The following is a 27,866-nucleotide window of genomic DNA, read 5'->3' on the forward strand; positions in this document are numbered from 1 at the left end:
CAACCAAGGAGCAGAGCAAAGCCATGGGCCATATCTGGGCTCCTCCCAGCTTCAATTAGCACAAGATTGTTTCCACGGGCAAAATTCCTCAGTTCTGCCAAAGTGCAGTTTCCAAATATTATCCCATGGTGGCAGCTTCAAGTTGGACTATATGAGGAAATAGACTCTATGGCCCCTGGTCAGTCATTAGTGGATACTGTCCCTTTAAGGGTGAAGATGTCAGTTACCAGAGTCCACCCCTTGTAACTGCCACAGGATGACAGTTGGGCCTGGGGTATATAAAGCTCTGAATTGAAGTGCTGGGGGTGGTGGTGCAAGGAGACTCTGCCACTGTCACCCATGCCTCCCCAGGCCCAGCTTTATCCAGCTCGGATATGGCAGGACATCAACTCCCTAATGAGGGAGCTTTTCCCTCAATGAGGCCAGCATGCACAGGCTCCCCTATATGCTGCCCCTCCCCATGCTTGGGTCCCCTGGCCAGCCATCCCACACAGTCTGTGGGTCACTGGTCTCCTGGGGGTCCCATCCTGAGGGAGCCGCTGACTGAGGAAGGTGGTTGTGGCTGGATGCAAGGCTACAGGGTCCACCCTGAGTCACCCACCAGGCTGCTCTGGGACCTTGACTCACAGATCAGCTGCAAGTGCCACTGTATCACAGAGTCTGGGACTTAGTGCCCCAGTGTTCCCAGGCTGGAAGTTAAAGCCGAGCTGGAAAACTTGGAGTAGCCTTGCAGCCAACGACTGCATGCACAGCAATGTGGACGAATGAATGACAGCACCAGGGGAGAGAGTGACAGTGGTGCTAGTCAGCAGAGTCACTAACGGAAGCCACTCACGTCCAATACAGCAGTGATGGGTTCCTGAACTGTGCCTTGGGACTGTCCCAAGGACATTATGACGAAGAGACAGGCAGGTGTGGGGGACAGCTCCTTCACAGTGCCCCACAAGGTGCCACTGACCAAGGACAAACAATACGTGACAAAGCCACTGAGTGAGTCTGGGGTTCCAAACGAGGAAGCGGGCAGCTGACTTGGACTATTGCTGCCTATTTCTGGGTAAAATTAGAGTCTAATGAGCGATATGGCAGGCCAGGACATGCCCTGCCGCATTCTGCCACGAGACACCGTCCACCTGATCACCCCAAATCTTGCTGACTTGGCTGCTCCTCCTCTGCTTTGGCGGAAGCAACCAAGGACTTGCCAAGGTCACAGAGTTGCTAAGTGACAGCCGAGAAGAGTGAGTCTTCATTTTCTGAGTCTTGCTTTTGAGATGTGGTGCGTTGTGCCACCCATCGTGCCAGTCTGAGCTGAACGCTAATTCTGATGGACTCATTTAAGAAACATTGATGTACAAGCTGAATCCATAGCACAGAGGGGAAGAAGGTATTTGAAGGCAATGGTCAACCTGGGTTCAATCCCCAGTATCCCATAGGGTCACCTGAGCCTGCCAGAAGTAATTTCTGAGCATAGAGCAAGGAATAACTGCTGGGTGAGGTCCCAAAACAAAAAAACCCAAAAGAAAAAATATTGACCCTTTCCCAGAGGGCCAAGCTGTGGGCTATGCTGCTTCATCCATTAGAATGAAATGATTCCCATGTAGAATGGGCCTGTATAGATGTGTTTCCAAGGATGATGTGAGGGCAGAAGGCACTGAGTTCTAGTGAAGGTGTTCCGGGTGCCTCTCTCAGGGAGATGCTGTCAGTGAGATCTGCTATGGGTCAAGGGCAAAAAAAGATGGAAAAGAGCAAGTGTGAGGTAATGCAGAGACAAAGGCCTTGCACTCTCATGCCAGGGCTGTGGATCTGCACAGCCACTGCACTAACAATTTGGACATGGTGCTAATGACTGTCAGTGGGTTCACTGGAAAGATGTCGAAGAGACATCTGCACGCTGGGGTGCTAGCAGTATAGCTTATGACAGCTGGGGCATGTCTCAAACTTGCTGAAGTGGATTTGTGTACACGCACAGGGAAGGCACACAGAAACCATAGCAGTACTGGACAGACACATCAAGTCAGGTAAAAGTGGATAAAGTGGCAGGAGGGAACTTGACCTTGGTGTCACAAAGTATCATGATGTAAGCCAGATGGTTCTCCACAGGAACCCACCACTCTCCTGTATACAAACCTCAAGAACCCAGACTATCCTTATCATGTGCAAAGTAGGATAGGTGGGTGGGTGATGGATAGATAAATGGGCAGACGGGTGGATGGGTGGATGAATTGATAGATGGGTATGTGAATGGGTGGATGAGTTGGTGGATAGATGAATGGGAGGATGGATGTACAGATAGATGGGTAGATGGATGAGTAGGTGGGTGGATAGATGTCTGTGAAGATATCAGAATATTATTTTGTATTTACTACAAAATGGATGGACCCTGAGTAATTCACGGGAAGTGAAATAAGTTTTTTTTTTTGGGGGGGAGGGCCACACCCAGTGGTGCTTAGGGGTTACTCCTGGCAATCTGCTCAGAAATAGCTCCTGGCAGGCACAGGGAGCCATATGGGATGCCGGGATTTGAACCAACCACCTCAGGTCCTGGGTCGGCTGCTTGCAAGGCAATTGCCGCTGTGCTCTCTCTCCAGCCCCAGAAGTGAAATAAGTTTAACTGAATATCAAATATTGTAAAATCTCACTTATATGTGGAATCATGAGAAACAAACTCAGAGTAACCGGGACAACACTCAAGTTTGCTACAGGTGGGGTTTGGGTTTGGATGTGGGGGAAATGGATGAAGATGGTCACAAATACAAACTTCCAATGAGATGATAATAAATCAACCCTGGGATGGGGGTTGTACAACATGGCCAAGGTCTATTATATACAGATATATAATGAAGGCTCAATTGCAAAAGTAGATATGCACAATCCGGGCTCTATCACACAAAGATACACAATCTGGGCTCTATCACACAAGGTATATGCACATATCATGGCTCTATCATACAAAGATATATACACAATCAGGGCTCTATCACACAAGGTATATGCAGATATCAAGGCTAGCTGTGTTTGCTTGCTGCTAACAGAGTAGGTCTCAACATCCCATTGCGAGAAAGTGTGAGCTTATGTGAGGTGACTGGTGGTGACCATGTGTGATCATTTCCCAACACAGATATGCCTCAGAATTACCCAGCAAATGGAAAACAGAAGCAATCTGGTATCTCATCAGACTGAGCAAGGCTGCCTCTTCTTGCTCCGGGGACACAGCCAATGGCGCACACCCAGCTACACGCAGTGGGACAGACACATAGTGACCACATGGCACATTGTTTAGTGGTTCCTGCTGTTACTGTGCAGGTGAAAATGCCTCTTGCTCATGATTGCTGCCTGCTTGTGGAGACAGATTTAAGGGCTAAAAATGGAACAAGGTATGATTCAACTAACACATTCCAGGCCTGGCAACTTCAGAATTTATTGTTCATTAAAACTATATTTTAATTATCCTCGTTTTAATTAAAGTATTATGTTGAGTTGGTGGCATGCAATTATGTTCAGCTGACTTAAGATGTCTAATAGGCTAATATTTGCAAAGAAATGCATTATTGTCACCGATCTACTCATGTCAAATGAAGTGGTATTTTATTTTCAAATGAAAAATGGGCCCATAGAATAGTAAGTCTTGTCATTTAGTTAAATGCAATCCCGTTGACTCAGATAGAATTTGCTGAGTCTGGGGCCATTCAGAAAGGTCCTTAGCTGCCATGAGGGTTTGTCCCAGTGAAAAATGGGGTGAGAGCAGCCTGTACCCAGCCTCACCTTCCCGAAGAGAAACCCTGTGTGCCTTTAGGGATGCCTACCTCCTATAATGTGAGGACACAGTGCACTCTAGAATCTGCTCACTGCTGGACATGGCCCCATGCCTGATTGGCTTCCTACAGAATTGAGCCCTTCTCTAGTGAGACCCTTCTAGGCCCAAAAGGCTTTACTCAGAGATGCCCTATACTGATGAACCTTACCTAGGCTTGCCCCTTCCTAACTCCTGACAGAGTTTTCACAGTGACACCCAACGACCCCTGGCAGAATTTACCCAGGGATTCCCCCATACTGATCCCTGATGGACTTAGTGATACCCCATCTTGACAGACTTTACCTAGTCCCCATCCTGACAGACTTTTCTCAGTGACTCCCCATCCTGACCCTTGACAGACTTTACGTGGGATGCTCCATCCTGACATATTTGACTCAATGATGCCCCATTCTGACAGACCTTAGTGTCACCTCATCCTGACTCCTGACAAACTTGACCCAGTAACACAGTATTCTGACCCCTGACAGATTTTACCTGGGATGCCCCATCCTGACCCTTGACAAATTTTAGCTAGAATGCCCCATCCTGACCCCTGCCAGACTTTACCTGGGATGTCCCATCCTGACAGACATTACCCAGTGACACCACATCCTGATAGAATTTTCTCAGTGATGCCCCATCCTGACTCCTGATGGACTTTACCCAGTGATGTCCATTACATCCAGGCATGGTAGACCCATACACCCCAGTTAGGGTCATCTGGTGAGTCTGATCACCCTCTACCACAGTATCACCCCTACATTCCTTAGTACCTGAGCTAACTGACACCTGAAGCAATGCTTCAGCTTTCACTCAGCTACTTCCAGTGACTGACAGGACTAGGATGTCCCAGCTCAGGTAATGGGGCTCTTAGAAGCCATTATAACAGCAAAAACCAGAAGACGAGGTTTTTGGGCCTTGAGTTGGCCAGTGTGATGTGCTAGGAGGCATCTGTGTGGGGCACACCTGCCCCTCTGCTCTGATCCCAGAGGGCATTAGGAACACTGCAGGACACAAGCTGCCCATCTCTACCAGTCAGTTAGGTGAGCCTCCTCACTGCCAGATGGGGACTCCAAAAGGAAGTGCTCACTCAGCTGCTTTCCACATCAGGGTTCCCTCCCACCGGGTTCTGTGGCCAGGCCTGATAGATTCAGTGTTCAGGTTTCAACTGGAGTCAGGACACTGAAACACTGCTGGTTAGCTCTGCTCTGGGGATCTCTCTTCGAAGGTACTAACCTGCAGTCTTTCCCTAAGCTGCCAGGTGTTGGTGCCAATGCTGCCCTGAGTGGTTCTGAGCACCCAGAGAATGCCTAAGGGCATCAGGCCCTTCTGCTTGTCCTGATCCAAAGCCCAGCTCCACTGCGGCTGAGTGAAGCTCCTCTGTGGCTGTGTCCCCCTGCCTCTCCCCATGTTGGGGTCTCTCCAATCTTTGCTCTTCCCCTCTTCCTAATCCTCCTCTCTTTCCACTCCTTCCTGATCCTCCCACTCCTCTGCTTTCCTCTTCCCATTTCTCCTCCCTTTGCTCTCAATCCTCCCACTCCTCCTCCCTGCTTCCTGACAGCACCACACCATGTCTGTTCTCATTTGTGGCCTGGGTCTCAGCCACTTTCGCTGTCCCGCCCCGCCCCTCCACCTCTCCACCTGCTCTGGAATGAGTCCAACTTGAGCTCAGCATCATCAGCACCATGGCACCATATCTGCCAACTTGTCCATCCAAACCTTGCAGAGTCCTGGGGAAGATGATGTCAGAAGACCCAACATTCTGGCCCTGACCTTCCGGTGCCCTCTCCCTTTGAGGTGCTGAAACCTTCTCACAAAGTTCAAAGGAGTGCTAGATCCTGTTTAGTGATAATGGGGAATGTTGGCTCGAGGTCAGAGGTCGTGAGGCTCCGCACCCACAGTCCAATACTCATGTCCTGCTTCTGGGTAGTTCTTGTTCTCGCCTCTGGGGTTCTGTGGGCACCTCTCCCTTTGGGCTCTTCCTACATCTTTCCTCTGGGGGTTCATCACTTTGAGAACCATCCCAATGAACCCTCTTGCCTGAGTAGGACCCTTCTCAGCTCCTCCCCTCTTTCCTGCAGGCGCTGGAACCTCCACAGGGACCCAGCACGACCACACCATAGAGGCTTCATTCTGAGCACTTCGTGCGGAGCTTCCACACCCTTTTCCTCCCGTTCTCGGCCCCGTGGCTGCTCTTTCACCCGGTTAATTGGCTCCTGAAATCAATGATCCTATTTTTCACTTGAAGAAGTTTTGTTTTGTTTTCCCCCCCCTATTTGATTCTTTTTGAAACCAGCACATTAAATGATGTTCAATGCCATTAGCCATTAGGGAAACACGAATCAGAGAGACAATAGTGATAATTACACACCTAACAGAATGATTAAAGTAAAAAATGGGGACGAGATGCAGTTCTGGGGGTGCAGAGAAGCTGAGGCTGCAGCTGTGTTTTAGGGAACTGGGTAAGTTGCTGGCACTACTGGAAGTGAGCTAAGCAGCAATCGGCTGGGCCTGGCTGTTAGCCCTGGCTGTTTCCAATCACCAGATCCAAGATGCGAACCCTCTTTCCAGAAGCTCCGTTGCAGCTCTCAGACCCAGGGGAGACCCACGGCCTCAGCAACATGTCCATTCATCTGTGTATACTCAGTGAGTGCCATGCCAAAGGTCATGTGGACAATAAGACCCCCGAAACAAAATGGGGTGGTCATGGTGACTGTCCAAGATCAGTGTTTAAGGTTAGGGCAAATGTCCAATTTGGGGCAATTCAGGCTGAATTCCCAAGGTCAAGGTTAGTGGTCAAAGAGGATGAATGTCCAAGTTTAGAGTGAATGTCCGAGGTCAGTTAATGCCCAAGGTCAATGACCAACATCAAAATTTATTCCCAAGGTCAGATAATATCCAAGGTCAGAGTGAATGCCCAAGGTCAGATAATATCCAAGGTCAGAGTGAATACCCAAGGTCAGAATTAATGCCCAAGGTCAATGTCCAAGACCAGAATTAACACCAAGGTCAGAGTTAACACCCAAGTTTAGGGCTATTGCCCAGGTAGACCCAGAGTTCACCCAGCCCGACCTTTTTTTGTTCACACCCAATGTGGCTGCTTTGCACATATGGACACACTCCATAAAGACTGACAAAGTGCCCACGGAACATAAAAAATTTTAAAGCATGTTATTTTGAAAGCCCAGTTAACTATAAAAATATTATTGCAACCAGATCCACTTCATTCAAGCATTAAGCTGTGATTTCCAATACAAGTGCTAATTTTAACAAATATTTCTTGAAGCAATGGAAAGAAAATGGATATAATAAGTTAATGGATGTTGGAGCACTTGAGCGTGGACAATTATCGTGTGAACGTTGCAGGTCACCTGGGATGGTGTTTACTGCCTGTAACTTCACAATTCACATAGTTCCTGGCGGTGCCGGCTCGAGGTTTGAAACATTTAACCCACCAACTCTGAGTTCCCAGGGAAGACCAGGCTGCACACTTGTGCCTACAAATTCCTGTCTGGCTGGCTCCCGGATGGAGGGATGTAATCGGGGCAGGAGAGCCTGCAATTAAGCGCTGGAACGGCATTGTACGGAACAGGGCCTCACGGCCTAATCTGATAAGCACTGGCATAAATTACCTCCTGGAGGTAAGAGAAATACTGCACCCGGCATCAACATTCACATTTCATATTGTGAGAAATAAAAGGAAACAATGAAATAGATCTAGACCGAAATAACACACAATTTTACGATCAAATGAGACCTTATTTATCAGATAAAGTGAGATTCATCTTTGATATGCAAAGAGAGTGAACTAACAGAGCAGAGTCAGGAAATCAGGAAAATAAGCAGATATATATATATTTTTTCCAATCAGATGAATAAAACCTATAATTACCTAGTCAAAATTCTGCATGTTGTTCTCAATTCTTTCAAAATATATGTTAATCTGCTCTTCCCACACCTACTTCTACAAGCCAGCATGTTCCTCTGAGGTCTAGTGAGCTTTTGTGAGGACATGTGTGACTCACTCCTGCCAGTTGGGCATGGCACCAGGCCCCCCAGATTAGGGAGCAAAGATGTCCGTGGGGGTGGTCCATGGTGGGGACCTGCATCTGTCTGTGGTCTTGCCTATGCTGGATGCTGGGAATTAGGTTTATCCGGGTGCAAGGTAGTTGTTAACAGAGACATGATTCTATCTGGCCTGGCTCCTTCCTTGCAGATACACCCAGGACCCTCCCTCAGCCGGTCCCAGGGATGAGGTCTCCATGGGAAGCAGGGGGCCCACCCTGTGGCTTCAGCTTGCTCCCAAGGAGCTCATGTGGCCCTGGCCACTGATCAGCTGGTCTGTCTGTACTCCTCCAAATACTCCAAAAAATGTTCCCTTTTTCCAGCCAGTTGACAGGATCTATGATTTGCACCCAAAATCCTCTTAACCGATCTGATGAAACTCTGGGTGTGGCTCACTGGCCCGTACAGTACGCCAGCTCCAAGGAGCCTTTGACCCTTCAACATTCCCTTCAAACTTGGCCTTGAGTGTGGCCCACCTGGCTAGCTTCTCTCTGTGCTCCTTCAACATCACACAGTCCCCAGCCAAATCCAGCCACTACCAGCCCCCAAAACACACAGACACAAACCCTGATTGGTCCCAAATCCTCCCACTGTCCCACAAGGGTGGTTGCAGCCTGCGGAGCTTGGACCCACATTTCTGGTCCCTGTCAGCCTCCCTTCCCGTCATCCCATATCCAGGAGACATGAATGAGAACTAATTCCACATTTAGGTGGCATCCGGTACAGCATTTCTCACTGTCCCACCATAACCGAGGGAGTCTCTAATGGACTTGTCTGCCAAGCCTTGGCTGGGCCACTGCTTCTCTCCTCTCTGAGCACAGACCAATCCTTGCTGTGGCCCAAGACATGGTCAGATGGTCAGGACAATTGCAAGCTCTCCTAGCATGCCCTCCTACCCTTTCCCTGCTCCCCACCAGTCCTGTGTCACCCCAACACATCAGAGTATCTTGCCTTGGGACACCCTAACGCACCAAGGGGTCCTGCCTCTAACCTCTGCACCAACTGTTCTTGCTAGGACAACCCAAGCCTTTTAGGTCTCAGCTCAACAAGTCTGTACCATAAAGCCAGGTTCCCCCAGAACCCCATATGCTCTCCAGAACTCACTAAGACTGATTTCTGAGCAGAAGTCATCCCCAAGCACAGCTGCATGTAGCCCCCAAACCAAAGCTATGTAAATAAATCTATTTGACAGTATTTTCAAGTTGGGAGACATGAGCCTTAGGACATGCTGTCCTTGAACATGGAAACCCAAACCAGACCACCTGTGATGGGACCTTCACATGTTGAAGATCATGAACAACCACTGAGGGACAGGCCCAGGCACCCATGGGCCCAAGGGGTGAGGGTGAGCTCAGTCTCCCAGGCTGAAAGAGGTGCTTGAAGAAAACCAATCATGGGGGGGGGGGGTCTACCCTCTCCCTGACAGATCAAACACTACCAGGTGACCCAATGTCACCTGGCTTTGTTAGATGACTTTTTGTCACTCAGGTGCAAAGTAAGTGCCTGTCTGTCAGAACCAAAGCTGAACTCCCAGCAGTGCAGTGATCAGTCCATCGATCCCTTTCCAGAAGGGTGGGAGGGAGAGATGTGGGCACATGATTCTCACATCAGAGTCAAGAAAGTGGCCCTGCACTAGTGGCCCTTTGCCTGGAGTGAGGTCAGTTCAAGCCCTGTGAGAAGTATATAAGTTTTTCCTGCATGGGAAGCAAGGAGTGTTGCTACCAGGGACTGCATTTGCCATCACAACCAAAGCCAAAGGTTACTTCTATCTACCTGGACCAATTCACTGATAGTCACTGGCCACCACTGAGGTCAAGGGATCACTCTTCGGGGATGAATCTGCAGGGAGCCTGGGTGAAACTGTCTTCACCACAAACCACTATCTGCCCCCCTCAGACCCACAAAACCATGGTGTATTCCTATGAATCTACTATGTGTTCCTTCACAACTATTGTGTGTCCCCCATAGACCCACTGCCCGCCCCCCAGGTGCCCACTCTACCTAATCTTGCCCTGCCCTCCTCCTGCTCAAATTCAGAACCTTCCAGAATATTCATGCAGAAATCCATTTGCAGCTGTCTTTCGCCACCTGACAGGCTGCTAAGAGAATGAGAAATTGATCCTCTGTCTTGGTTCTCTCACTCAGGCGGTGATTATCCCGGGGGTGATGGAGAGGTGACCTGCATCAGCGCTTTTTAGGGAAATACGAGAAAATGAGAGGCTGCCCCATCTCTCGCCCACACCCCCTTGAAGTGTGGAGGGGCCTGAGACCACTTCCACAGTACCTAGCCAGGGAAATGGGGGTGCCAGATGCTTGTCTCAGGAAATCACAGTAAGAAAGGGCCAGGCTGCCCATTATCTACAGCTGGCCTCAGTCATACAACACAGAATTTACGAATCTCCATTGTGTGTGTGTGTGTGTGTGTGTGTGTGTGTGTGTGTTCCGGTTTTAATCTTCAAAATAGAGGCAACTTCTGAATAACCCTGAACAGCCTCCAGTCCAGCAATGCCAAGGACATAAGAGGGGTTGGGAGTGATGATTGGGGTAGGGGAGTTTGTGGGTGCTGGGATCGGGGGTGACACAGCACCTACCAGACACCCACCTGGCACATGCATTTGGCAGGACACCAGCGCTTCTGCTTCTGGTGAGTTTCTCTCGACTTACAACTACCAACAGCCGGCCTGACTCTACACACACACACCCAAGCATCTGGCATATTGCCTCTAAATTACACGGTGACGTGTCCAGTTATGAAATGGACAGGGAAGGCATCCCTTAATCATGCCCCACTCCGAAAGAAGGAATCTGCTCAGCATCAGATAAATATCGTGGATGCAGGATCGTCAAGAACACCTTGAAATAATGCTTAACTAATCACGAGGCAGCTACTCGGCAATAGATGGGCGAGCCACTAATTAGACGGAGGGACATAAAACTGTCAGGGCAGGATAAAGGGACGGAGAGAAATAAGTGGTAATTACTGTTTTATCGCCAGAGAAAGGAGGATTCAACACGGCTCCATAAAAAAGGAGGAAAAGCTGTACAACTCCTGAAATAAACACCCGCACCCGCGTATCCAGCCCATGGCCACAGCCCTGCACCACATTCTACTGCATTCTGCTGCCTTCTACCATATTCTACTGTATTCTACTGCCTTCTACCACATTCTACCACCTTTTACCGCAAACGCGCCTCTGACATTGGCAGGCCCAGACCAGGCCCAGCACTGCTCTTGGGACTCACATTCTGCTGCTTGGGATGATCTTGTGGCCATCTCTGAACCACGTCACTTGTGGCCTGGGGCAGCTGGCGATGGGCGGCAAGTCCAGCACAATGGCCTGGCCCAGGGAGATGGTCTTATTCTGTGCAGGACCCATGAAGTCTCCCATATCTGTGGAGAAAAGGCAGAGAAAGAAGGTCAGGCCAGGATGGGGCACTGGCAGAGTTCTGACTCTGAACATGGTGCTACTCCTGGAGCCTGGAACAAAGTGGTGTGAGGGCTTGGCCAGGCCCAGCCAGGCCAGTGGGCAGTTTTGGTGAGTCTAATCTGTGGGCAAGGAATGTGGGCAAGGCTGGACACCTTCCGGGCAGCATCTTGAAGATCGATCACAGCAGTGCTCCTGGACTGGGCTGACACAGTCTATGTGGAAATCAACTGTGGGAAGATCCTGCAGGGAACCTTCCAGAAGACACACAGCAGATGTTCCTACCACCCTCCTTGTTCCTGCATCATTCTACCGACTTCTGCCTAACATCAGGAGAGGCCCAGCCTGGATCTCCTTCTCAGTTCTACACAATTGTCTCCCTAATGGATCTTAGGGGAGAAACATTTTCTAATACTGATCTGTTCTCAGAGACTTTCTCAAACTCTCTCCGCTGACTGATTTCGCATGCGGGGCCCATTCTAGACTGTTCTCCTGGGTACTGACTGACATTAAATTACAGGCCCGTGGGAAACACAGCCCCTAGCCTGTGGGCAAACAAGCAGAATTTAAAATTATTTCCATAGGCTCAGATATATGAGCACATATATGCGTGTGTTGGACACAAATGCAATATTTTTTTGTGTGAAATATGTAATTTGGAATGATCCATAGAAATTCTTTTTTTAGAGCCCGGAGAGATAGCACAGCGGCGTTTGCCTTGCAAGCAGCCGATCCAGGACCAAAGGTGGTTGGTTTGAATCCTGGTGTCCCATATGGTCCCCCGTGCCTGCCAGGAGCTATTTCTGAGCAGACAGCCAGGAGTAACCCCTGAGCACCGCCAGGTGTGGCCCAAAAACCAAAAAAAAAAAAAAAAAAGAAATTCTTTTTTTAATCAGTGAATTTATGAACGAAAAAAATGATTTCTAATGCTACAATACAGCATTATTATTATTATTCATGAAGCAGATTAGAAAAAATTTCATGATTATTTTAAAGTCGAGTGACAGAAATGAAAAGAAAATATAGGAACTAGGAGTAAAAGATTGGAAAAAATATATCAATAATTAAGCAAGGGAAAGTTCACAATTTAACTATAAACTAGAAGTTGATATCTACATGTAAGTCTGAGCTCTGAATGTATTCAAATATGTTTGGGTACTTAGCTGAACTTTTGATTTATTAATTATGTTTTCAATTATATAATTGCATGTGAGTTTTAAATTATTCTGAAGATTTAGCTGAGTGACTTAACTACCATGATTCGGAAAAATGTAAGCCTCCCTAGTAATTAGAAAAATAACTAAGCACAGATAGCAAATAGCACTCAGGCATTAGTAATGACAGCAGAAAAGAGGAGGATATGGAAACATTATTTTATTTCAGAAAGTAACTCTGAAAAGTATGAGCCCTAATGTGGAACGTAGCCATTGAGAAGCCATTTCTGGTGCTGCGCTGGTCAATACACTGGCCAGTCACTCCCAGGTGGACAGAGAGAGAGACAAAGTCAGGTAAATGCCAGTCTGACAAACTCAAACCCTCACACTGGATCTGAACTCACTCACCCAAACTGGGACCTGGGGAGACTTCTCTTGTGTGTAGTGGTGAAGAAATATGGAAACTTTTTTTGGGTGTAACATTGTACCTCTAAACCACACTGACAGTCTAAAAATCTAAGTTCAGCAATAATAGCAGCAAGAAAAACTGCTGTTGTGTGGGCTAAAAGGCATTTGGGGAAGAGACAGGATGACAGGACAGAGGTGGCTTTGGAAACTGTTGGAAGGAAACTGAGTTGCAGGGTCCCTGCAGTGGGAGCCCCCCACCCCCTTTTCCTCTATATCTCCTTCTCTGAAGTGGGTCTGACTGAAAGAGAACCTCACATTCCCCAAAGGCATCAATGCCATCAGTTCATAAACTTTCCTTGTACCTGTGTGTGTGACTAAATGACTGCCAGGCTGGGAAGGGAGTTGCCGTGGATGGATAATGCTACTGATGTGGGTCCAAGCCCCTTATTGGAAGCATCAGACCAAGAGTGGTAGAGAGAGCAGCTGGCTGGTCCATAAACAGGAAGCCTCTTGACTTTTCTGTTTCTTTGGGGACCATGGTCTCTTTGCTCAGAGATCACTCCTGGCAGGGTTTGGGGGACCATCTGGGGTGCTGGGGAGGAAACCCAGGTTGGCTGTGTGCAAGACAAACCACCATTTTCCTCCATGGCCTGTGTGGCCTTTGCCTCTGAGAGGCTACTTCCTCCCTCGTCAGCAGCACAGGACCTTCCATCTGAGATGCTTTTGTTTAGTTTTTCAGTATGAGGGTGGAGCCCCCTCTCCCACATTCATACATATACACTCACACACATACTCACATGTATTCACACACAAATGCACACATATACCCTTACTCATGCACTTATATACATGTACTCACATGCATGCACTCACATTCATACTCAAGCTCACACATGTACACTCACAGATTCGCACATGCATCCAAACACACTCACACACAAACTCACATACACCCACGCACACCCCCTGCACAGATACCCTGCTCTGCCATCTCAGGGGTACCTACATGCGACTTGCACTTCGGATCTTTTCTGCAGGAGGGCGCCCATCCTGCTGCGCACCACACAGCGGTAGAAGCCAGCGTCTTGCCTCCGTAGGGATGGGATAGTGAACCTGCAAGAGAGGAACGTATGGTGAGTTCATCTGACATGGGGTGCACAACTGTAAACAATAAACTTCTTTGCACATCAGCAGTGCTGTTCTTTGTACTTTAGTATCTGTTCTCTGCAGATTAGTGCCTGTTTTCTGTATATTAGTGCCTATTCTCTGCGCATTATTACCTGTTCTCTGTACATTAGTATTTGTTTTCTGTATGTTAGTTGTCTTCTCTGTACATTAGCATCTCTTTTCTATAGTTATCAGCACTGTTTTTCCAAAGATCAGTGCCTTCTCTGATCAAGAAGGCACTAGACCTCACTTAGGTCTTGCCAAATAAATGAGAAATCAAACAGCTGAAAATTTACCCTGAACAAGGACCCTCATCCCTTTTCTTTTTCAGTTTTTGGGCTACACTGGCAGTGGTTGGGGCTTACTCTAGGCTCTGAACTTGGGGATCACTCCTGCTGGCTGTGCTTAGGGGGACCGGAAAGTATCCTGGGGAGTAAATCTGAGCCGACTACATGTGAAACCAGTGCTCACCATTTTAGCTCTCTAATCTTTAGACTAGACCTTTTAATAACACACTTATATAATTCTCTCAGGATTTCATAAAATTCTTTCTAGAACCAGCAGCAGTTGGATATGCCAGGTCATTACACAGAAATTTAAATGACAACATAAGGTGAGATACAAGGCAAAGAAACCCGTACCCTCTCTCCACTTCTAGTACAAGCCAGCCACCTCTCTCTTCTTTCTCACACATAGCCTGACTGGACCAAAAGAACCTTCCTGAGTGATTGAAACGCAAATTCATTTGTATTTTTCTATTTCAGTGACTCCAAGTAATCGAATCAACACCTTTCTTAAACACCTCAGTAAAAATTTTTATAGGGGATACGTATAGTTATAAAACTCAATGTCCATAAATCTCTGCTTTAGGTTTACCCTTAGTTTGATAACTTTGAATGTTTGAGATCTAAACAAGGTTTTCCCTTAGGAATAAATAGAGCCTGAACTCTACTCTAATGGTATAGTTGGTTTTCTGATAAAGGGAAAATGCCATAATATCATTATATGGGATGGTGTGTGTGTGTGTGTGTGTGTGTGTGTGTGTGTGTGTGTGTGTGTGTAAGAATGTTCAGATCATAGTTATTATCTACAATTTAGAAATGAAATTTCTACGATTTGTTCCTCCTACAACATATAATCAAGTTTTAAAACCATATGAAAGTGCTGAGAGGTGGGTTTGATTTGTCTGTGCCGAAGCACACCTTGAAATCACTTACATACAACTAATCACTCATTTTGTATTCAAACGTGTCTGATTAGTCAACCCTAGGAAGAAGCTCAGAGGCACAACTTTTAAGTGAATAAAACATTTGGACAATACAGATAATTCTGTATTAAGCAAATATTAATCAAAGTGTGTTTTTGCTCTGTACTGTCTGGAGATCTATGGCAAGATTAATAAAAACCTTTTGTGGAAAAAATATGGCTGAATATTAATCTTCAAAATTTTATTCTATCCCGAGGAAGGGTTCACCACAAACAAAAAATTAATTAGTGAAGGTCATCCGAATCATATCGACCTGAACACAAGGAGTCAATGCCATTTATTTAAATTTCAAATCAAGACAGAAGGATGAGTAGTTTTGATTAATATATACGGTGATTATAGTAAGGAGGAATTTGGAGATTAGGTTAAAACAAAGTCAAGGAAAGGTATTTGCGAAGAAGTAACAAGTTATTGGAGTCTGAATCTACAGAACAGTTTCGTTGTTGCAACAGGATTCATATTTATATAATTGTTATTCATTCCATTTCTCTTTTTTTGCAGTAGCTAAATAGATTTTAAATTTTTATGAATGTCTACAGTAACCCTCTGTACAAAGGCACAAAAATAACATAGTTTCAAATAACAGGGAGAAAGATACAAAATCTGAATATTAGACATATGCTGTTTCCTACCATAGCTTTAGTCTAATGTCTCACCAGGGAAAAAAACAAACAAAAAAGTTGCAAAGTCCGCCACCCATCACAGGCATGCCTGTACAAATTATGCTCACCTAACAGATGGGGATATTCATTGCAGGCCTATTGTTTATAAACACACATTTTTTTTTAAGCAGAGAAAGTTTCTTGGCTCTTAAGAAGAAAGCATGATACAATCTTTGCGCCATATGTCACAAAAATACAGAACATGCGTTGCTCTCATCTAAAACAAACACAGCCAGGATGCCCCCATGCATGGCAGCAGGGTTGAATTCTATGGGCCCACTGGAATGCTGTCCTGGCAGGTGCATTTTTCAGGTGCCAAGAACAGTTTAAAGAAGCCAGTGTGTAAATCACAAGAGAACCAAGGTAAGGGCCCATTTCTGCTTTGGAATAAACCTCAACTGGGAACTGATATCATGAGGAGTTGCTTAAATAGTCCTGGATTATTCTAGAAATGGCAGACACTGAGCACAGGGCAGCTCATGCTCAGGATCTGTGCCACTGCCCTGGGCCTGGGGACTGCTCAGCATCTGGATTCTGGTGAAGGTACTGATGTGTGATGCTGAGGCACTGAACTGGGCTCTGAATACTTCCTGTGCCAGAGTTGCAAGCCAGGGCTAGAGCTACCTCCAGGGAGCTGTGACACAGGGGGGCCTTTTCTGGGTGTGGGGCTTTCCCCCTCTCCAGTGTGCCTGGCAAGCAGCAGGTTACCCACTGTCTGCCCAATAAGTGCCTCATCTTTCATCTCAGCAAGAAGGACTAGAGCCTGTGGCTTGTCCCTGACCCTCAAAACCTCCACCAATATCACCCGAGCTTGAGTGCAAATACTCAGCAGGTCTCAGAGACTCTCGGAGGGCCTCAGCTACAAAGCTGGTTGAAGCCTGGTGGGACCATCTTTTCTTTAGGAAATCATAACTTCCTGGCACAACTAGGCCCAAAATGTTTTTCTGAACAGGAAACATGAAATCCTAAGAAAATGCCTAACACAACTAATTTTCAAAATACTAAATCTCAGAATAGTTATTGTCAGCCATTTTTTCCAACAACAGTTAGATATGGCCAGGTCTAGCTACATAGATTCACAGCTACGGGCTCAGTGACTACACAGGTATCCATGGGCTCTGGGCTACTCAGAATGAGAAATCCATATATTCAGTACAGAGGACAATACTTGTATTTCTTTTTTTTTTTTTTTTTTTTTTTTTTTTTTTTTTTTTATCTTTGCCTTTTTTCTTTTTCCCTGTGCATTGATTCGTCTTTTTTTTTTTTTTTTTTTTTTTTTTAATTTTTATTTTTAATTATGAGAACAAGGGTGCAAAGAAAGAGTTACCGTGGAAGGACAATCACCCATAACATAATTCTCAAAAGTCCCCTTGCTGATATCTTAACTTTGAAATTTCAGCCAAAGAAAATTAAGACAAATAAGACAGAATTCATGTACAATTACTTTGTCCCTCAAGTCCCCAGATTGTAACACATTATAATATTTCTTAACTGTACACAAGGTAATTTAAAGCAATAAAACTTATGTAACCCCTTAAACATTACAGGCATAGTATTTTCTTACATTTCCATATACATGCATATTGGCTTAAGTTACCCTCAAATTTTAAGTGAGTTCTTTTTAAGGATTAGAGTCAAAGGAGCACAGTAAAAATGGTGTTAGAGTGGCAATTGTTGTTTGCATAGGCCCACCAAAATATGAGGGACATGGAAAGAAATAACCTTGGCCTAAGTACAAAGAGACCAGACCCCTGAAGTTTCCTGGCACAAGACCAAGTCTAGGCTCCAGGCAAGCTAGATCGTCCAATCCAATACATTGTCTGTAATGCCAACACACTTTTATTTTTCACACAGTCTCTGTGTGATTCTGTATTAAAGTTCCTGGAATCTGCATATCTTACATTGAAGTCAGGATGTGGAACATCCTCTCCTTTCACCTCACAATCATAGGGCAATGCAGGGAGCCCTGTCCTGTAAGCAGGTCGTTGTTGTTGTTAAGTCTTCTCATTGTTAAGGGAAGTCTCTCTTGAGCAGGTCGAAGTCTGAGCAGTGTAGGTCTTCCGTGGTAAAGGATTACTTCCAGGTGATGTTATAGACCAGCCTGGATGTTTCGTAGATGGCTTCCCTGGTTCAGGGGAGGATGGATTATGCTCTTTCTTCTGAGGTCTGTGCCAGGTCGTTATGTCAATGTTCAGGGGGTAAGGTCCCTTTGCACTACAAGATTTGTGTGTTCCAAAATCTATTAGGTAGGATCTTATTTGTATGTATAGTATTTTCCCATTTTGATGTGCCTATGCAAATAAGAAGCAATGCCACGTGGTGTTATTGGCGCATATGGGGGCCATAAGAACAATTCCAATGATTCCCATGACATGGTTCAATCATAAGCATTAAACTGGGGGACTCTTCCACCAAAATTCCTTATTAAACAGCTCAAAAAGAGAAGATAAAAAGTAGTTAGAATCGTCACTGTATAAGACAACATTTAGTAAGAATCATAGCTGTCAGAGAAAAAATACAACATATTCTAAAGAATATGTGTCCATTTTATGTATCTTGAAATGGTTTGGGGTTGTCACACAAAATGCACAGCTTTGGACTGTGATTAGGATTGTACACTACTGAATTAAAGAGAGTAATGTAGGTTAGTATTATTTCAGAGGGGGTTAGAGAGTTAAGGAGTAAAAAAGAAATTTGTAGGGGTGTGGTAAAGGGCAGAATACAAAATGAACATTCTGTATACGCAAAACATAACTTAAGAATAAGGAATATTCTGAATACACGAAGGACGCGCGGGGGCGTAAGCCCCCGCGCGGTTCTGCAGATTTTGGATGCCTAGGGAGGAATTTCTCACCCCCTCCCCCCAGGGCCGGATTAACCAGGCGTGGCCCTGAAGACCCGCCTGGTGTGGGGGAAGTCATGCTCGCCTGGACTAAGTGGTCAGCCCAGGGGTCCGGTGGCTAGCTGTCCTGCCCAGAGCCCCCAACATACCAGTCAAAGGAACCCAGAAATCCTGGCATGCGGAGTGTTCTGGCCCCAGCCGTGCCTCTGCAGAATTTGGATGCCTAGGGAGGAATTTCTCACCCCCTCCCCCCAGGGCCGGATTAACCAGGCGTGGCCCTGAAGACCCGCCTGGTGTGGGGGAAGTCATGCTCGCCTGGACTAAGTGGTCAGCCCAGGGGTCCGGTGGCTAGCTGTCCTGCCCAGAGCCCCCAACATACCAGTCAAAGGAACCCAGAAATCCTGGCATGCGGAGTGTTCTGGCCCCAGCCGTGCCTCTGCAGATTTTGGATGCCTAGGGAGGAATTTCTCACCCCCTCCCCCCAGGGCCGGATTAACCAGGCGTGGCCCTGAAGACCCGCCTGGTGTGGGGGAAGTCATGCTCGCCTGGACTAAGTGGTCAGCCCAGGGGTCCGGTGGCTAGCTGTCCTGCCCAGAGCCCCCAACATACCAGTCAAAGGAACCCAGAAATCCTGGCATGCGGAGTGTTCTGGCCCCAGCCGTGCCTCTGCAGATTTTGGATGCCTAGGGAGGAATTTCTCACCCCCTCCCCCCAGGGCCGGATTAACCAGGCGTGGCCCTGAAGACCCGCCTGGTGTGGGGGAAGTCATGCTCGCCTGGACTAAGTGGTCAGCCCAGGGGTCCGGTGGCTAGCTGTCCTGCCCAGAGCCCCCAACATACCAGTCAAAGGAACCCAGAAATCCTGGCATGCGGAGTGTTCTGGCCCCAGCCGTGCCTCTGCCGATTTTGGATGCCTAGGGAGGAATTTCTCACCCCCTCCCCCCAGGGCCGGATTAACCAGGCGTGGCCCTGAAGACCCGCCTGGTGTGGGGGAAGTCATGCTCGCCTGGACTAAGTGGTCAGCCCAGGGGTCCGGTGGCTAGCTGTCCTGCCCAGAGCCCCCAACATACCAGTCAAAGGAACCCAGAAATCCTGGCATGCGGAGTGTTCTGGCCCCAGCCGTGCCTCTGCAGATTTTGGATGCCTAGGGAGGAATTTCTCACCCCCTCCCCCCAGGGCCGGATTAACCAGGCGTGGCCCTGAAGACCCGCCTGGTGTGGGGGAAGTCATGCTCGCCTGGACTAAGTGGTCAGCCCAGGGGTCCGGTGGCTAGCTGTCCTGCCCAGAGCCCCCAACATACCAGTCAAAGGAACCCAGAAATCCTGGCATGCGGAGTGTTCTGGCCCCAGCCGTGCCTCTGCAGATTTTGGATGCCTAGGGAGGAATTTCTCACCCCCTCCCCCCAGGGCCGGATTAACCAGGCGTGGCCCTGAAGACCCGCCTGGTGTGGGGGAAGTCATGCTCGCCTGGACTAAGTGGTCAGCCCAGGGGTCCGGTGGCTAGCTGTCCTGCCCAGAGCCCCCAACATACCAGTCAAAGGAACCCAGAAATCCTGGCATGCGGAGTGTTCTGGCCCCAGCCGTGCCTCTGCAGATTTTGGATGCCTAGGGAGGAATTTCTCACCCCCTCCCCCCAGGGCCGGATTAACCAGGCGTGGCCCTGAAGACCCGCCTGGTGTGGGGGAAGTCATGCTCGCCTGGACTAAGTGGTCAGCCCAGGGGTCCGGTGGCTAGCTGTCCTGCCCAGAGCCCCCAACATACCAGTCAAAGGAACCCAGAAATCCTGGCATGCGGAGTGTTCTGGCCCCAGCCGTGCCTCTGCAGATTTTGGATGCCTAGGGAGGAATTTCTCACCCCCTCCCCCCAGGGCCGGATTAACCAGGCGTGGCCCTGAAGACCCGCCTGGTGTGGGGGAAGTCATGCTCGCCTGGACTAAGTGGTCAGCCCAGGGGTCCGGTGGCTAGCTGTCCTGCCCAGAGCCCCCAACATACCAGTCAAAGGAACCCAGAAATCCTGGCATGCGGAGTGTTCTGGCCCCAGCCGTGCCTCTGCAGATTTTGGATGCCTAGGGAGGAATTTCTCACCCCCTCCCCCCAGGGCCGGATTAACCAGGCGTGGCCCTGAAGACCCGCCTGGTGTGGGGGAAGTCATGCTCGCCTGGACTAAGTGGTCAGCCCAGGGGTCCGGTGGCTAGCTGTCCTGCCCAGAGCCCCCAACATACCAGTCAAAGGAACCCAGAAATCCTGGCATGCGGAGTGTTCTGGCCCCAGCCGTGCCTCTGCAGATTTTGGATGCCTAGGGAGGAATTTCTCACCCCCTCCCCCCAGGGCCGGATTAACCAGGCGTGGCCCTGAAGACCCGCCTGGTGTGGGGGAAGTCATGCTCGCCTGGACTAAGTGGTCAGCCCAGGGGTCCGGTGGCTAGCTGTCCTGCCCAGAGCCCCCAACATACCAGTCAAAGGAACCCAGAAATCCTGGCATGCGGAGTGTTCTGGCCCCAGCCGTGCCTCTGCAGATTTTGGATGCCTAGGGAGGAATTTCTCACCCCCTCCCCCCAGGGCCGGATTAACCAGGCGTGGCCCTGAAGACCCGCCTGGTGTGGGGGAAGTCATGCTCGCCTGGACTAAGTGGTCAGCCCAGGGGTCCGGTGGCTAGCTGTCCTGCCCAGAGCCCCCAACATACCAGTCAAAGGAACCCAGAAATCCTGGCATGCGGAGTGTTCTGGCCCCAGCCGTGCCTCTCTCAATACTTGTATTTCTTCCCTGAAGGTCAGAGAACACAAGGCATAAGAAAGCATTTTCACGTCCATTAAAATTCCGATGCCAGATTTGACTTTTAATGGAGTGCACATCCATTTCAGGTCTCTCCAGATAAGACTATTCACTTCAACTTTCATTTTTTAGGCTGTTGAAAATACCTAGTTTGCATGAAAATAAACAACCAAATTCTATAATAAAGTTTCATGTCTTGGCTTCGAGCCCATTCATATGCTTATATTGAAAAGAGGGTTAAGAAAAAAAATAACAACAACTGTAAGTCATTTCTCTCTTTGTTGGAAGAACCTCAGGTCTTCAGGATCTGATAAAGAATCATGCCTCTCATTTAATTTTTATATATTTTCTATGATTTTTAAAAAAAAATAATCAAAGGCAGAATGAGTCCATAGCAGGTTGTTTGTGCCAGTAAAATACTGCAATGTAAATCCAGAGTGAACCTGAAGAGTCAGAGAAAAAATTCAAGCTGTGTGTCCTCCACTGATGCACTGAGGCACTGGAACACCTGAGGGTCTTGTCCCAAGTTCTTTTTTTGTTGTAGGTTTTTGCCTTTGGGCTATACCCAGCGGTGCTCAGAGGTTACTCCTGGCTCTATGCTCACGAATAACTCCTGGTGGTGCTTGAGAGACCACATGGGATGCTGAGGATTGAACTCAGGTTGGCCCCATGCATGACAAACGCCCTCCCACTATACTATCTTTCCAGCCTCCCCCCCCCCCCAAGTTCTTTTGAGAGAAAAAAAAGTTATCACTTGCTGGGACCAACTGTAGCTAAAATGTAAGTTAGCCAGTGGGAACGGTTGGCTTGCACAGACATTGAGTCTGTATTTTATTTATTTCCATATATAGGAAATCAAAAGAGGCACTAAACTTCCTATAGGGGATGTCTGGGGGCAGCTACAGAAACTGTCCTTTGGGTCTGGGAAATGAGACAAATGTTGGGGTACTGAGTGTGCAGAATCTTCACCCCAACTCCGGCACTGGGAACAGCCTTGTCCAAACTTGGATCCTCAGGCAGAATTTGAGGAATTCTGTGAAATGGGACCACAGTCTCCTGGTTTTGATGATGATATCTGTGATGTTTCACCCCTAACAGAAATGAGTTTTGGGCAGAGAAGTGGGAGGTGCTGGACAAAGTGCCTGTGAGGTCCTTTGTGTGGTGAAGAGAAAAAGCCCAACCTCACCCACAGGCAGGAAGATGGGGACCTCAGAAAACCTGGGAGAGATCCTGGCTTCTATTCTCTTTGTTTCTTAGTTGCCAGGTTCTCTATGAGTTGACTGGAAATGGGGCATATGGGTCTGGCAAGAGCAGCACTGGGCCAGGTGCTGGCAGATGAAGATTTGGTTCTTCTTGCTCACTCCAGACCATGCTTCAGAAGTTCCAGAGAAGTGTCCAGTGGGATCGAGCCTGGACACCTCTTCCACTCTCGCCTATTTTTCTGTGGTTCCTGGAGTTTCTTGGCTTCCTGTCTCCCAATTTTCCTTTCCCCATTTTGCATTCCCAAAGAGATTGTTTTGTGCAAATCTGTTTCCAGCTCTCTTTTCTGAAAACTTGGTTATTAGAGATAATTAAACCTGTCTGAGTCATAGCAAATATTTTTCTGATTATTTTGATTTGTCACGATTATTTTGATTTGTCTAATGATGATTCGAGCACACAGATGCTGTAAAATTTTATGTGGGGATCTCTTCCTGGTGAAGCCTTCCAATGCTTTTTAGACTTGGTCCCTAGACATTTGCATGTCATTAAATATTCCTTTTGCATTTTTAGAGTTTAATATTTTAACTTAAGGCTTCAATGTGCTGAGATTTATGTTCTGTGCTTGGTCTAAAATTGTAAACCTATTTTTAATATTGCTTCCAAATAATGGATTTTCTTACCATGGCTTCTCATGTTCATTGGATTATATGTATTTTTATGTACACCCTGGCTTCGTTAAAATACTCTCTTCTGGAATTTTGCTGTTTATTTTTAGACTGCTAACATGTTATTTAATTATTGTGACATTTTAATAGGCCTTAACTCCTGGGACGAAAAATTCCTCCCTATTATTCAACTAATGCTTTGGAAATTTGTTGGCATTCTTTTCTGTTTATATATACATAGATGAGTTTAGAAACCATTCCATCAGTCAAGTTACCCTAAAAAAATTCCCATTAGAATTTTTATTAAAATTAGGTTAAAACTTGTACAATAATTTCAAAAAACCTGGCAGTTTTATAGTGCTTAGGCTCCTGAGATGAAACTGTCTTTGATATTTCTCAGTAAGATTTCCTGCTTTTCTTGTGCATTCAACTCATTTTTCATAAAGGTTATTCCCAGGTATTTAATAATTTTTATTGGTAGAGTGAATTATTTTTGTCTTTTTATAAGATATAGGAGAAGTAACTCTTTCTGAACCATTCCTACATTTTACTGGAATAAAAATATCTATGCAATTTCTATTGTTATCTAGTGATAGAAATGGGACCTCAGAGAGAGGTCACTCAGGAAATTATAGGTACACAGATATGATACAGGTACAAATATAGCTGAGACATAGGATTATAGATACAGAGAAATGATAAGGTATAGATGCAGCTGTGATATAGTATTCAAGATATACAGATAGGATACAGTACATATCGGTAGATACAGGTATATACAGCTGTAATATAGGCATATAGAAAGAGATATGATATAGGTATTGATATAAAGATGATATATTGATATATAATATGATAAAAGTACATGAGATATATAGATAGGTATGATATAGGCATAGACATATATGTATAACAATATACGGATATGACATACCGTATTTTCCAGCGCATAGGACGACCCCCTAATTTTACAGTTAAAACATAGGTTTAGGCCTATATTCACTGTATAAGACAGAATGTTCCTGTGCTGCAACTGTATGTACCACAGTGAGTCAATCACAACAAGCAAAGGTTCAAAGGTTATGCTGTAATAGACTTCCTCTCTGACTCTGGCCAATCTGAGCAGACTTTTGACAGTGTAGATTCGGGTCCAGAACATTGTCTAATTTGCATGCATAAAAAGCCTGCTTGGATTGGCTGAGTTAGAGAGGCAGTCCGAGCAGCCTTGCAGTGATTGGTGCAGGATAGAGTTCGAAAATTCGTTTTGTGGCAATATTCAGACAATTTTCGTTTAGTGGCATATTGAAACATTTTTCTGGATACAGTCGGCGTATAAGACGACCCCCGGATTTTCAGTTGACTTTCTTTGTTTCAAAAGTCATCTTATATGTCGGAAAATACGGTAGATACAGATATACAGACAAAGGTATATAGGTGCGATTTTGACTGTAGATATACTACAGATATGCAGATATACAAGAGATGTTATTGATAGTGATGAGAGGTTCTTGAGTTTAGAGTACCCAAAAGATTTCCTATTAGAACAACTAATATTGTGCCTCTCCCACATCAACAACTCATCCTCATACCTGTACTCTAAATCTAATTGAAAAATATTTTTCATTGGCAGTAGAGAATCATTAGACCAACTTTTCCTGAACCTGATCCTAATGCCTGAACACAGGGTGTGTTTGTCACATGAACATGGGACCTGGGTATAGCTGGGCATCTTGCAAGTGTCGCTGTGTCTGTCTTCTGTCACAACGGCCAAGCAAAGGCTGTTTTCCAGAGGTTTTATGTTTGTTTAATGGATTCATTCATTCATTTAAAAAGATTCTTTAATTGAATCACCATGAGATACACAGAAACAATGTTGTTCCTGATTGAGCTTTCATCATACGATGACCAATACCCTTCACTAGGACACATTTCTTGCCACCAGTGTCCCCAGTTTTCCTCCCACCTTCCCCCTGCCTGCCTATGGGGCAAATATTTTTATTCTCTTCTGTCTCTGTCCCTTTTTTGGGGGGGAGGGAAAGCTTATCTGGATAATTTGCTCTTTGTGGACATTTTTTTTTTTTTGATTTTTGAGTCACACCTGGCAGCACTCAGGGGTTACTCCTGGCTCTACGCTCAGAAATTGCTCCTGGTAGGCTCAGGGGACCATATGGGATGCTGGGATTCGAACCACCGTCCTTCTACACGTGAGGCAAACACCCTACCTCCATGCTATCTCTCTGGCCCCCACTCTTCACAGACATTTTCTTGACACCAAAGGGAGACAGAACTAAGGCTGCAGGCCAGGTGGGAGTGGCCATGACTTTGTCAGTCCTTCACTTGTTTTGAGCCACACTTGTCAGGAGACCTCGAGGTGCCTTGGTGCACCCCAGCCTCTGTGTGCTTAGTGTCTGCTCAACCCACTGAGCCTACTCTAGATCCCACATTATCCATGTTATAAATGAACTTTCTAATAGAGTTTTTATAGCATTTCTCTCAGCTCTTTAAATATCAAATTAAATCAGTTTACCACTCAGAATTTATCTGATTATATACATTTTTATGCCAGAAAGATATTTTTTGGTGACCTGTCATGCTTCCTTAAAATAAAAAAAATATGTAAATGTTCCTTTAAAATGTCCCTTTCCTTTGGCCAAAAGATTTTCTAGTTATTCACATTTTTGTCTTCTGGGTTATTTGTTCATTTTTAGCAATTGTCATGCTAAAGAGCACATTCAAACAACCCTAACTGTATGGTTAGTTTGAGAAGAATAAAAAAAAAATACTAGGAAGAAAGTTACTTCTTTAATCAGATGGGAGAGAATTTTTTTTTCAATTTGCTTTTCATTAAATGGAAAGTTATTTACTATTAGGATAAACATAATTGGATAGAAATTAACAACCCCAAAAGCTGAGACGGTCTTGAGTACAAATGCACATACCGTTAATTCAGGCCTAATGAGATCATGGAAGAAAGAAAGAAATAAGTCATGGAGAGGCCGGGGGCAGGGAGGGGGGCTAGAAGACTCATCATGGGGGATGAGACTCAGCCCAAGGAGAACCATGGCCTGGAGAGCCCAGAGATGAGCAGAGTGGGGTCTGAGAACAGGGCCATGCCTTCTGCCTGCAGTCCTCCTACCTCCCCCCCCCCCCCGATGCTCTATAATATCCCATTTACCTATATTCGCTGGAGTAGGTGGTGAGTGCGCTGCCATTGAATGCCCACTGGAACTCCAGGGGCCAACTGCCCTCTGCCAGGCACGTCAGCACCAGCCGGTTCCCTTCCAGGTGCGTCTGCGGGGGCCCTGGCTCCGTCTTGAAGTAGGGCACGACATCATCTGAAATGGGAAGGGGCAACACATGAGTTTGGCACATACCCAGCAGATTAGCCAGCTAGACCTCTGCCCACCCAGGTGTCTATCCACCCAGATCTCTGTCCACCCGGACCTCTGCCCATCTGGACCTTTGTCCATCCAGATATCTGTCTGGATTTCTGTCTACCCAGATCTCTGTCCACTGGACCTCTATCCACCTGAATCTTTATCAGGCCTCTGTCCACTAGACCTCTGCCTATCAGGACTTCTGTCCACCTGAATATCAGGCTGCATGTCCTGGAGGGGGGCTGTGAACCCAACAAGATAGGGATTGATCTGGGTGGAGGAGGAGCCTGTGGGGAAGCACCTCTGCAACACTGACTGTGTGGAGAGAGGAGTGGAACAAGGCATCCAGCCAGGGTCTCTGTCCTTCCCCATGCACTTCTCTCTGCATGGACACATGCTCAGCATGGGAGGCCAAGGGAGACATAGCCGGACAGATGCAGGGGGTGGTGGTGGGGCTGCTCTGGGGAAATGAGTTTCACAAGACATTTGTTCTGCTCTGCCAGTTGCTGCCTTCAGGCGCATCTCAGGGTTAGACAATCAACCACGAACCCCTTTTCTATTTGCTCTCTACGGATTCCGGCTCAAATCACCCACTTTTTATAGCCCAAACAGGCTAATAAAGCTGAATTGCCAGGGATCTAGCTTCGATACCTTGGGATTTCCCGAGCTGGCGGCTTTATTCATGGTCTGCCATTTGCACTATATTTAACAACAGAAAAAAGAAATGCCACCTCATATGGCTGCAGTGTCCTCCGAGAATGGGTCATAAAACATAGATCGTTTTTGAAAGGAAAAGCTTCAAGGTAGATGCTCAAGAATTTGGCTTTCCCTATACCAGGGCATCATCAATTTCATAAATTACTTGAAGACTTGGAGTGGAAATGGGTATATGTTATATCCCATAATTCAGCTTCTCGTCAGATCCACGCTACCGAACAATGAGTTCGGTGCCTAAACCAGATACCAATGACGGGGTTACTTAACCGGGACAAAAATCATCACAAGGAATCGTTGGTGAGGGTTGGCAGGCCAAATGATCAGAGAAGTAACATAGATGCCAGCATTTTTCACAG

General features: G+C 46.6%; 1 protein-coding gene across 1 annotated transcript in view; it reads right to left on the minus strand.

Moving 5' to 3' along the window:
- SDK1 (sidekick cell adhesion molecule 1) overlaps positions 1-27,866 on the minus strand; it is a 456,939-nt gene that overhangs the window by 170,742 nt on the left and 258,331 nt on the right. Inside the window, exons 3-5 of the mRNA XM_049788197.1 lie at positions 26,592-26,751; positions 13,849-13,955; positions 11,099-11,246 (exon numbers count right to left, since the gene is read on the minus strand). Coding sequence (XP_049644154.1) covers positions 11,099-11,246; positions 13,849-13,955; positions 26,592-26,751 — 415 coding nt within the window. The remainder of the gene's footprint in view (positions 1-11,098; positions 11,247-13,848; positions 13,956-26,591; positions 26,752-27,866) is intronic.

The sequence above is a fragment of the Suncus etruscus genome, chromosome 15 (assembly GCF_024139225.1).
Source record: "Suncus etruscus isolate mSunEtr1 chromosome 15, mSunEtr1.pri.cur, whole genome shotgun sequence".
Taxonomy (NCBI): domain Eukaryota; kingdom Metazoa; phylum Chordata; class Mammalia; order Eulipotyphla; family Soricidae; genus Suncus; species Suncus etruscus.